The 13,120-nt window shown below is 36.6% G+C and overlaps 1 protein-coding gene across 15 annotated transcripts in view; it reads right to left on the bottom strand.

The window, feature by feature from the left end:
• Positions 1-2,375: 2,375 nt before the first annotated feature.
• Limch1 (LIM and calponin homology domains 1) overlaps positions 2,376-13,120 on the bottom strand; it is a 327,240-nt gene continuing 316,495 nt past the window's right edge. For all 15 annotated transcript variants that reach the window (XM_046455207.2, XM_046455133.2, XM_046455341.2 and 12 more), the window contains 2 exons: positions 10,805-10,907; positions 2,376-5,267 (listed from right to left, as the gene is read on the bottom strand). In XM_046455207.2, coding sequence (XP_046311163.1) covers positions 5,242-5,267; positions 10,805-10,907 — 129 coding nt within the window. In that variant the 3' untranslated portion in view covers positions 2,376-5,241. The remainder of the gene's footprint in view (positions 5,268-10,804; positions 10,908-13,120) is intronic.

The raw sequence follows: 13,120 nt of genomic DNA, 5'->3' as shown, positions 1-13,120 counted from the left end.
CGTAAGTGTACATTTACCATGAAAGAAGTGTTCTAGTATCCGAGTGTTATTGTTTGGATGTGATGTGTCCTCCATGTGTGAGACAATGCAAGGTTTAGAGTAGACATGATCAAGCTATGAGAACCTTTATCCAATCAGTGAATTAATCTCTGATGGAATTAACTGAGTGGTGATGAAGGTGGGTAGGGTGTGGCTGGAGTACGTGGTCATTTGGGGGCATGCCTTTGGGGCATATATTTTGTATTTGGTGACTGGAGGTCTCGCTCTGCTCTCTGATCACCATGTGAATTGCTTCCCTCCACCACACTCTTCCACCATGATGTTTTGCCTCACCTTGAGCCCCAGGGAATGGAGCTGGCCTTCTATGGAGTGAGACTTCTGAAACTGTGAGCCTCAAAATAAACTTTTCCTCTACTATTGTTCTGGTTTTCTTTTAGTTATAGCAGCAAAAACATTGACTAAAACACTAAGTGCAAATGAAATTCTATCAAACTCCAGCTATGCTTGGTGGCCAAGCTAGATGGTCTCTCTCACATGAGGTCCCAGACACTGGGGACCAGGAACAATGAATAGGAAATTATCATGACCGATCCTAATTGGAGATGGTGAACTACACAATTATATGAAATCTTATACTCATCCAGGGTAAGTCACTTATCCCTCTTACATCAGTTTCTCACCTATAAAATAAGGAGGCACACAGCAATCTTCTCAGATGCCAGAAAAGCTACTTTATAAATAAAACAATGTTTTCAAGAGTGCATTTGATAAAATAATGTTAAGTAAATTTAGGAAAGATTCTAGTTTTTTTTTTTTTCATTTCCAAGCTTTTCTGTCCTTTTGAGTCACTCAGAAGCAAGAATGAAATTATTATGAGAGAGAGTATATTTGGGAAAAAAACTGAATATGGATGCTTACAAAACAGCAGCCTTTGATGACATGCACAAAAATGTCACCCAAAAGTGTTATGAATTGTAGCAATACCAACCACTGATCAGTGTTTCTTTTAGTTCCTTTCTCTTAGCGACTCAACACACTCTGAAAATGCAAATATTTGGCATAGCCATTTGTTGATTTATTTGTCAAATGGAATGACTCACAGCAGAGCAAATTAGCAGCCGTTGATAGAAAGGCAAAGCGAAATCCTGAGAACAAAATTGGACTTGTAAATATATATTTTTGAGACTCACAATTTTGGATGGCACCATGTTGGGAAATGTTTTGAACTGTCAACATTTAAAAACTGGAGATTTCACAGGAAAACAAACGGATGTAGTCAAGTATCTGTTCTTTCAGACCCAATTGTTCTTTTGCAGTTTGCCAGGGTCCACCTTACTCTCTATTGTCCTCTTTGGTTCTCAGTGACAAAGCCTCTCTGTCATTTGGGTTTGTAACCCATCTAGTTACTCTAGCTTGTAAGCTGTGTCTTAGATAATACCCAAGGATGGAGGAGGGAGCCTTGGTGGTCTAGATTAGGACTCTAAAATGGAGTTCTTAGGCTAGGAAAAAGTGGATGGAAAGATAGTTCAATATATCTGAGATAAAATGTTTTTCTTTGAATAAAGATATTCTTTATGGACCTCATTGAGCAACAGTCTTTTCTTTGTTTTGAAATGCATTTGAGCTGAATGGATTTTCATTTCAATGACAATGGATGTATTAAGTTACTCTGGTAACTACTAAAACTCTCCTACTAAAGGGAAAGCACACATTTTTTCCATGGGAACACCAGCACGACTAACTGCTCATCGAATATTGCAAAAAGAAGCGGAATATGACCTGTGGTAACAATCAGAAAATAACATCTTAAAACAATTGAAAACGTCAGGAGATCTGTCTGCTTGCTATTGCTACTTCCCACAAATGAACAGAACACAAGGCAAAGTGCACGGGTGCACTGGAGTTGACAGTACAGCAGGATGTCCATATCACACATATTCCCTGCTTTATAGTCCTTGGGTGACTGAGATAAAGGTCCTTAGTGAAATGCATTGCTTGTATACGGTGTGGTGGTGGGGCGCTGGGGCAGTGCTGCGATGGTTATATACAAGGACTCCAAAGTGCTGCCTTGTTTTCTTCTAGCCAGAGCTGAAAGCAGACTGTCATTTTTTTTTTTTTTCTGACAACTCTCATGGGCATCTGATGGTCTCTCCTGGTGTCACATCGCAAGAAGTTCAAATCCTTTCCCCAAATACCATTCCTCTGTGACCCCAAGAACCAGTCGGTAAGTTTGATTTGCCTTAAATAGTTGACCTCAACTATGCATCTTTGCCATCATCGGACCAACTGAACCACAATCCACAGAGCGGGATTCTCTCTTCCCCAGGTAAGACAACCCACGCCACACCTCCAAAAATAATGCATGAAATACAAGGTTGATTTGAGTATTTTATTTATAAATGTACATTTACTATAAAAGCTGTTGCATTTTAGACAACTTTTTATTTTTATTTTTTTACTATTTCTCAGAGGCATTTTAGAATAAATATTGTAAATGAAAGTTAGTGTAACCGATGTAGAACGCTGGCCCACCCAGAACAGTAACATCTTTTGGACGGACTCACATGAGGTGGATCATTCAGTTCATTAAATCTTACACTGCGTATAGATAACTAGCATATGTATTGCATTAATAACACTACATAGAAAGAATGAGAAAAATGTCATGAAAGTTTGCTAGTGAAAAACAAAGAGTTACCCATTTGTTTTTCCTTAGGAAAGAGGAGGGACTAGCTTCTGGAGTATGAGCAAAAAACATAAAATAAAATCAGATCTACTTCCTCAGGAACAATAAATCACTCACTTGCCTCATCGGTTTTTTAAACAAACACATTTACATTATAGCTCAACAGCGCAGGGCATTTTGTTTTCCTGGGATCTCAAAGATTATTTGAAAAGAAATAGATCATACTCATCTTACTGCATTGGAAAAACAAGATCTAGTCTGCCTAAGCTGCCATGTAACCGACTCCAAATGAAATATAAATCAAATAGAAATAGAAACAGTTGGCAATTAGAATTTAGAAAATGTTGGAGATTATTCTGTGCTGGTGACTAGTGTTCATTACGGGAAAAAGCACATTTTGCAGTTGGAGAATGGGGCTTTATTTTTCTTGACTCAATTCTAGCTTCAATACATGTACAATGAGTCTCACTAAGAAATATTTATAAATGGGTCTGTGAAACCAGAAGAGAATGTGCAATATTCATATAATCCTCACATAATGGATGGAGTTCCGCATGTAAAAAGTATTCTACAAAAATCGGTTATGAATGACCATATTGTACATGTTTTGTGCATAAAGTACTCTGCTAATATCATGCAAAGTGTAAACATCCACATTATCAAAATATTTAATAAAACATGCAGGTGGTTAATCAAAATATTGGACTTAATATGTACATTTTCAAAACTTTTTTCTTTTAAATTTTTCCTTATTTTCTTTTTAACTTTTTTTTTTCCTGTAAAACAGCAAACACCTCCATGAGAAGTCGTGGGAACTTGGAAGTGACTTCATCTCTCTTTGACATACTGCATCCATAATTCATCGCTGACCATGTGCAACAGCTTTGCATTTTCTAAGGCACAATTTTTAATGAAATGATGTGGAGATTTCAATCCAATAACAGCTCGTCCAAATGACAACGTGGTCAAAATACCACCAGTGGCTGAGGAAATTTCTGCACCTACATGGAACCCACATGCAAAGAACCGTCTAGCGTGGAAATAAATAATTGCTAGCCATACTCTATAAAACACAGGAAAAAATTATTGCTTACATAACGAAAAATCTACTTGACCTCTTTTTATGACTACATTAACCTATTGGGAGTGTTTCCATATCCTATATTCATGAGAGGTCACCTTCACTTATTTGCCATCATTTTAAGGCAGAATAAATAGTCCCTCTTTCCCCAGTCTTAGAGAAAACAGCCTGGAGATCTAAGTTTTGATGGTTTTTAGTCACTTGATTCCTTTATTGTCCAGCTGAAACTTATCACACAGGCCAGAGAATAAGCCAGGTCTCCACAAGAGTTTCTTTCTGAACTCCATGAGCAAGGTCCAGAATCTTGATAGTAAAGAAGGTGATGTAGGAGAACAATGGAGCTCAGATGTCCACTGGATTGGGCAGGACACAATCTGAGCTGTAGGTTCTTGCTGATCACATACCAGTGGCTTATCACAACCTATATCATGTGGATTCCACTGGAGTGGACTTATTTAATGCTTTTCTTTGGATACCTGTGTATCATGCCCTCAAGGAGAACTTGCAGGTAGGGTGAGCAGTGATCACACCCAATGATGGCCTCATCTCCATGCCTCGTATTAAGCCCTTTATTGAAGACTCCAGATCTAGTGTCTGGGAAGAAGCAAGCAACCCAGGCCTCATGCTATCATGGCCCCACCACTCTTTTCAAGATTAAACTTCCTCATAGATTTTGGTAATAAGTTTGGAAATGATGACTGAAATATCTCCCTCTAGTTTCTTCCTACCCTTTGGCAATGTCCTAGAGTTTAAGTCTAGCTGATATTGCAAAGGTTCTCTTTATTTTGATGGACCAGCCTATATTAATGATGTAACTTCCAAGATACCCAAAATCTAATACTAACAGTGCAATAATTTATTGGTTTTACTTCTATCCCAAAAGATAAGTAACACAAATGTTTTCAGGATTACAGTATATATTATCAGACTAGTGTCTTTGCATTAAAAACAAGTTATAGCTCAGAGACAGCTCACTGTGATGCTTAGTTTTTCTGAAATGCATTAAATTTATGCTCCTGTCTTTAGAACACCACATGTCTCAAATTGGCATGTCTTGCACTTTCTGCAGCTCAATTTTGTAAACATAAAGTGTTTAATTTCTAGAAATACTAAAACATAACAGGTTTATTGCAACCTTTAGTTACTTCCCAAAGAAGAGAATAACATTTTAAACCGCAAGCCTGTTTGGCCATGCTAAAACCATTTTTTGAACTATTCAGGATCATTACAATTCAATATTCTTTTGTATATTGCAAAATAACATGGAGTCGGGGGAAACCTCACAAAAACAACAACAGAAAACCAGGAAAAACACAAATACTGTGCTATAAAAGAACAGAAACAATCTTTTAGAAGAGCCTTTCAGAAATTAGATGAATGTTGAGAAGCCCCTGAACTTGGGGGTTTGTTATGCAATTGCCAGGGGACACCCTCAATCAAGAACAGTGAGTGATCTGGAAGCTTGAAAACCACGTCACAATGTCGTAGGCTGGCCAGCACCTGTGAGAAAAGCAAACAGACCAGACTTGGTGCATCAACATTTATTGCTTCAAATATTTTAAAACTGCACACAGTAGCAATTACCTTTGCCAAAGTCTTTTCCCAATGTACCACGCTGCTGCTAAAGCACGGTCTAAGGACACGTGGTACACCTGGAGGTTTGTGAGCAATGCAGATCCATGCTAGCATTTCAGACCCACTGAGCAAGATGGTACAAACCCACTGAAGTTTAGCTCAGCTTCTCTGGATTTCCCCTAAACCAAATAAGCTTTCTATTTTGTCTTCTGCAGCAAATAAGCAAGAAAATATTTTTTTCTCAGTTTCTTTAGGTTTTGGTTTAAGAATATTTAAAAGGGAGGAATTTGACATATACATATGATCTAGAAATAGGATTTCTAGACCCAGCAAGCAAAAATACAGAACACTCAGTGAAATTTCAGGTAAACAGAACATACTTATTTTAGGTCAAGTATATCCCATGTGGTATTTGGAACATATTTGTGCTAAATCCAGAGCAGGCAATATTTAGCAATTTTTTTTATAGTTTGTGTAGTACTATAGTAAAATACATGGTTTATCTGAAATTCAAATTCAAAAAGTTAATTGGGTATCTTGTATTTTATTTGGCATCCCTACCAGGAAAGGATTAAGTTCCTTGTACTGAGACAACCACAGCATTGGAAAAGACCCCAGTGGTTTGCATTAAATACATTTCTGGAGAGTGAGTGATGGAATAGAACCCATGTTCGAAGACACAGGCACCCGACACCCAAGCACAAATGGCACAAGTTAAACACGTGACAGCTTGAATTGTGACAGGTAATTTGTTTTGCACTTCCATTCCCATTTACATGTGAACTTAAAAACTGTTTACATTGCTTTTAGGAATTGCATTTTAATATGCTGTTATGCTATTTTTCCCTCCAAGAGAAAAATTTCATTTAAATGTGACTCGTTTACTTGGAGAAAATAGGATTATATATTCAGGTCTTATTATTTCACCAAAAGAAATTATTTTGTTTCACTTGGAATGCCTATGATGTCAACCACCCTTCACCTCAATCCATCTCCCCTCTTCTCAGCTCAGATCAAAGGAAAACAGAAAAAGAAAGAAAAATGATTTTTTAGCCATTTCTTCCTATTCTGACTCTTTTATTGCATTTGGGAGATATTCAACCAATTCAAGTGTATTTATGCTTCTCCAGTCAAGTTATTATCTCCTCCACCTAGTCATAAATATAAATAAATATATTTTTTAGGACACCAAGAAAAAAAATAAAGAACAGTATTCTCATATGCCGGTCATTCTCCTATCATGTGTTGACTTAATTAAAATTAGCCTAAAATGATGCTAATGTTTATCTGGAAAAGTAAACATAGAGGGAGTTAGGAAAATTTTGGGAAAATAATTGGAGAGACTGTGGCCATTATGACCCAATATTAAAACATATTATGAAGCTTCAGTAATTAAAACCATCCAGTAATGGAGAATAAATAGGTTAACAAAACAAAATATCTAGAAACAGACTTAAATATATATGGGGACTAAGTTTATGAGAAAGTTAGCATTTCAAATTAGTGAGAATAAGAGGAATTATTCATTAAATGATATTCACAAAAACTGAGAAAAAAATGAGGCTGGATATCTAGCTAATTTTTTATTCCAAAATAATTCTTGATAATCTCATCTTTATACATGAAAAAAAAACTAAAACCAAAAAATTCTAGGAGAAATCTCAGATAAGTTCATTGATACCTTTTGAATAGAAAGCATTTTTTAAAAGGAGTACACAAAACCCAGAATCCAAAAAGGAAATAAAAATTTAAATTACCTAAAGTGAAAATCTTTTGTCTGAAAATAAAACATGAGATGCAAAAAACAATCCTAACTACAATGTGCCGCAAACATAGCAAAGGGAAAATGTCCCTTAATCCACAGAGAACTCAATCAGGTATGAATAGAAAAATACACAGAGGAGAAGTAACTCAGACCCTGAGGTGCAGCTCAGTGGTACAGTACTTGCCTAGTAGGTGCAAGGCCCTGAGTTCACTTCCCAGTACCCAAAAGAAGACCAAAGAGAGAGAGAAAGAGAGAGAGAGAGAGAGAGAGAGAGAGAGAGAGAGAATATCTAAGTTGTGATTAAACACATGAGAAGATGTTCATGTTCATAAAATTATATAGATCCAGAGCAATGAGGTTTCTCTGTAGCTAGTAGAAAAAAAAACACTTTTCTTCCCTTCTTTTTTTGCAGGAGCATAGAACCCAGGGCCTATGCATGCTAGGCAAATGCTCTACCACTGGACTATGCCTTAGCTAGAGTAGATTTTTTTTTTTTTTTTGTACTGGGGATTCAGTCCAGGCAGAGCTTTGCTATTAAGCTACATCCCTAACCGCTCTTTATTTTATTTTGAGACAGGGTTCTCTAAGTTGCCCAGGTGGGTCTTATTATCCTCCCGCCCTCCTGGGATTACAGGCATGTGCCACTGCACCCAAAGTAGAGATTTTTTTTTTTTTTTAAACATATGGCTATATCTAGAACTGCTATCTCGCTGAGCCACAACCCCAGAAAGGGATCACTGATAATTTGGGGAAGGGAGACGGTGTACTTTCTAAACAATGGTTAGGCAAGATATCTGAAAATTTAAAAAGCACATGCACATGTCTTTTAACTCAGCTTTGCTACTGCTCAGAACCTATCTTGGAGATGCTTTCAAATGTTCATCAAGATATAGACAAGAGGGCAGGGGTTTTGACTCAGTGGTGGAGTGCTTGCCTAGCATGCACAAGGCACTGGGTTTGATCCTCAGCACCACATAAATATAAAATAAAGATATTGTGTCCACCTAAAACTAAAAAGTAAATACTTAAAAAAGAGATATAGACAAGAATGTTCCCTGGAACATTTAAAAATAATACTAAAACCCAAAAACAATCAGTATCCATTCCTGGACAATTGGTGTTAAATGATAGTAAGTCCATACAATAGAATTGTAGACAGCTACTAAAAAGCCATGAAAAAGAATGAGGAGAATGAGCATGGTAAATGGAAAAATTGCTAAGATATATCAAATTAAAAACAACAGTGGGGCTGGCGTTGTGGCTCAGCACTCGCCTAGCACATGTGAGGCACTGGGTTTGATCCTCAGCACCACATAAAAATAAATAAATAACAGAGGTATCGTGTCCATTTACAACTAAAAAAAAAGTTTAAAAAGTAACAAAATCTAAGCACAGAATAGCATGACTTTATGATTGTCATATTTGTGAAATAAAACCCAAGACATATCCAGGCATCTCCATCATGCAGGTATGTATCTCCAGGTGTGCAGGTGTGTATAAACATACATGAACATCCATTCTGCCCCTGCCCCCAAGAAATTATTAGGAAGAGATAACTTTGAAGATTTTTGCTTTTAATTTGGTATGTTTCTAAACAATTAATTTTTTCAATCATATCATTTATAACTTCCATTTATTTATTTACTCATGCTTTTCAATATTGATAGAGGATCTAGGCAGAGAGATAATGGGGCCTTTTGCTTTCTTCTTTGGTATTTCTTAGAATTCTAAAAAAACCCTAGCAAAGGATTACTAGGATTATTTTACCTTTATATAAGGATATAAAACAAACAAGGAAAAAAATATAGCCACAGTCTACCTCCAAATTGCTTTCTTATTTTTCATCTTGTTGCAGGAACTCCATGGTACTTTAGATTTGGAATTAAAGATTGTTAATGCCCTTTATATCTGTATATATACGTAAGAGAAAAATTCCTGGCCTAGATCCAACAAGCTAATTTCCAAAATAAATGACAATGAATCACCCAACTTTTCAATAAAAAAAAAAATCTGGATGGAAACAGGTCACTGTCACCCAGAGGTGGGCTCAGGATTGTTCTCTGTTGGCATTCTCCAAGCACTCTAAATGATGAAAGAAATTCAGAGCTACAGCACTTTCCAAATCTTCCTGCACATCCTGGAACCTAACACTGCCCTCTTCTGGTTCTGTGATTCACATGCAGCTCCCTCACTGAGGTTGAGAGAAGTATAATTTATAGGGGAATGATAGAAAAAAAAATCACTGTGAAACCTGCAAAAAAGGGCTAGTTTTTCTTTCTAGTGTAGCAAAACCAAACAAATAAAAACTCAGGTTAAAGAATATGTCTATAATTATTATACATTATACACATGTTTATGTATTTGTGTATATATATATGTTTATGATCTATATGGTATACTATTTACCCCATATTCTAATATATATATATATATATATATATATATATATATATATACATAAAATATATATATTGGTATAAAACTATTGTCATATATTTCACACAGGGTATAAATAGTCCTGTTTAAAGGCAGTAGCTCTACGTTAGAACTGTTTTGACTTCAAGTCAAAGATTTATCATACATTGAAACCACCTGGGTTTGATTGGCTTTTTATTTTCTACCATTTTACTAATAGGTAGATATTTCTTTGAATTTTATAAGTTTATAGCTATAAAACAGCTTAATTTCAATCTTTATTTCTAAAGTCTTCAGTCTTGCAGATAGAGACCCATGTAAAAAGATGATAAAAAAGGTTACTTCATTTGAGAAAGAATAAAGCATTCCTGAATTTCAAACTCCATTTTTTTCACTCTAGTGTTTTGAGTCTTTTCTGCCTGAAGAAGTTACATTCAAAGGTCGTCTGTTGTGTACTAGAGACAGAGGAAACAGAGACAAGCCACTGGTTATAGTCAGATCTTCTGAACAGCAGCTGGGCAACAGCACCCCCTGGTGTCTTGCAAGGGAACATGAACCTTTCCCATTAGACCCTTGTAAGAGATAGAAAGGCCAGCTGCTCTGGGAAGCTCCAGGGCAGCAATTATTTGTTAAGATCTTATACTTTACTAAGCTATGGAGAGTTGGAGGATGGGATGTGGAGGATTCAAAGAGAATAACCACATATTATGTAATGAAACTCCTGAGTGTAGGGTATAGCCACACTGAGGAATTGGAGCTTGCTTTGATAAACGGTGGAGACTCAGCCTTCACATTTAATCAACTCCAAATGGCACTGGTCTTTGAAAAATATGCCTGGACAAAGTGTTCCAGACCTCCTATCTTCCTTCTAGCTCACTGAAATCCCCATGATGGGCTCAGGCAATATCTCAAGCCTTGCCTACAGTTTTTATCTGCTGTTACATTCATATACCAGAATATAAATGATAAACTATAAACCAGATGAAAATGGTATTTTCACATTAGCAGTAACTTCAGTAAGAAACAAGTCACTGTCACCCTTGTTCTCTGTTGGCATTCTCCAAGCACTCTAAATGGTGAAAGAAATTCAGAGCTACAGCACTTTCCAAATCTTAAATAAGAGGTTATTTCATTATCATTTCTTTTATCTCAGTCCTAAGAATCCTTTCTCTTGGGTTTGGAGTGTCAACTGATGAGGAAAACCATATGAACTCCTAAGAATGGACCCTATGAAAGCCAGGTGATTACACCTGCTCATCCCGAGTACTCTCCCAGCACTTACTTCTGGATCGCAGGTAACAATCATTACAGTTCAGAAGACCATTTCGAATCCTAACATCTGTCCCGCTCACTGCATCTCCAAGCTGTCCTTTACAAATTCCACACTAGAGGAGAAAAGATCAGATATTATAAGATGCATAAGAAGTTCTTTATCATGCTTACTGTTTACATGAACAGTACATAATCACTTCTCTAATGTTGACGTTTTTTTCTTTGTGTCATACTGGAGATTGAAACCAGGGATGCTTTACTACTGAACTACATCCCAACCCTTTTTATTTTTTATTTTGAGACAAGGTCTTACTAAGTTGCTGAGTCTGGCCTTGCGATCTTCCTGCCTCAGACTCTTTAGTAGCTTGGATTACAGGTGTGTATCACCACATCTGGCTTACAACCTTGACATTTGCTGAATATCATTTAAGTATTAGACACTGCACTGGTAGTCAATGTATAGCAAAAAGAAAATATATATTTTCAGGATTTCATCCTAACTCCTACTTATTTTACAGAGAAAGACATTGATTCAGAGAAGGTAGTTGATTTGTTCCAAGGTTGTGAAGCTGGTGTAGTTATCTCATGGACTTCAAAGTCTATCCTTTAAACCTTTGCGATATAGTATTTCTCAATCAAGATGAGAAATTTTCAACAGATTGACCCTTGGTGGTTTTGAATAAACACACGGTCAGTGCATTATCAATTAAAAGTTGTCTATCAATAGCCTTCAAAGGCTTTGCAGCATTATTAGTATCATCAGATCAGAATTATTAGGAAATAGCCATTCCATTTTGTATTTCTACATCAAAGAAAATGATACCCAGAGGAACAAATCTACTGGGATGGAACTCCTTTCAGCCAATCAGCCTGACCGCAGAAGGAGACTCTGGAGATACTCTGCTGTTTGTACCAGACAAAGTGGCATTGGGGATTGGTCCAGGCTCCAGCTCTTGATTCATGTTCTAAGGTCACCTGGAGCAGAGGGGACTTCATACAGTTACAAGCTGTACCTACATTGTGTTTTGTCTTTGATCAGGTCTTGGTTTCATGTGATTACTGGTATTATTAAATTAATAATTTGGCAACAACTTCATTTACTATCTCTTAACTTAGAGGCAAAGTGGGATTTATTTTAAACTCATGCATTTACTTTATAGCCAAGAAAGCTATCAACAAGAAGTAGGGCAAAATTCCAGAATGAAAAAGACAGTTATACCGGTATTATGCAGAGAAAAAAATGACTCTTATTCAGAGACAGAAGGTTTTCTTAAAAAGTTATGTATTGTACCATGTACAGCCAGAGGAATGAGCAGTTGTGCTCCATTTGTGTACAATGTATAAAAATGCATTCTACTGTCATGTATAACTAATTAGAACAAATTAAAAAATTTTTAAAAAGTTACATGTTAATTTGAAATGTATCCATGAGTAGAAAAAAAGGACATCATATACTGATCTAGTTCCACTTATAAATTTTATAACGCATCTGGCATACTTGGATAGCTAGCCTTACTTTTAGGAGATCTGGTACTACAATTTAGGCCTCCTCATTTCAGTTTGTTGATTCATTCATTTAAAAATATTTATTGATGCCTACTCTGCCAGACATAGAAGAAAGAGTGGTAAGCAAGATGGACGTGTTTCCTGCCCTATGGAGTTTACAATTTACTAGAGGAGATGATAATTAAATATTTTGATAATGAGTGGTAAAGACTATGACAAGTTTTATAAGGGCCTATAACAAAGGCAGCTGATGTCTAGATGAGCAGAACAGCTTCTCTGAGGGACTGATATTCAATCTGTGATTATAGACATATTCATTCTGAGAACTATAACTTTGCAACTAATTGTAACCCCTTATCTTGTAGAAAATCATTCATTGGTCAAAGATTAAAACATGCAACCACAAGGGTTTAAGAAATAGGGCTAGGGATGTGGCTCAAGTGGTAACGCGCTCGCCTGGCATGCGTGCGGCCTGGGTTAGATCCTCAGCACCACATACAAACAAAGATGTTGTGTCCGCCAAGAACTAAAAAATAAATATTAAAAAATTCTCTCTCTCTCTCTCTTTTAAAAAAAAGGGGTTTAAGAAACAGCAAGATGTTACATTCCAAATGAATCCAGATGGCCCTCCCTGTCTCCTGGTATTCCATTCTCAGCTTCCTGTTATACTCTTATGCAACAAATATTATATGGTGAAGACAAACTGTACAGGTCTGTGTTGCTTCTTCTACTCTGACATTCCAAAGAAATTCAGGATAGGAAAGCTTAATCCTGTAGGATGGAGTCTACCCACAAACACTTGGGGTGAGGGGTCACAAGG

The sequence above is a fragment of the Marmota monax genome, unplaced genomic scaffold, assembly GCF_021218885.2.
Source record: "Marmota monax isolate L192 unplaced genomic scaffold, Marmota_monax_Labrador192_F-V1.1 WCK01_AAM20220418_F8-fsc00025, whole genome shotgun sequence".
NCBI lineage: Eukaryota > Metazoa > Chordata > Mammalia > Rodentia > Sciuridae > Marmota > Marmota monax.
This window is presented reverse-complemented; position numbering and strand designations above follow the sequence as displayed.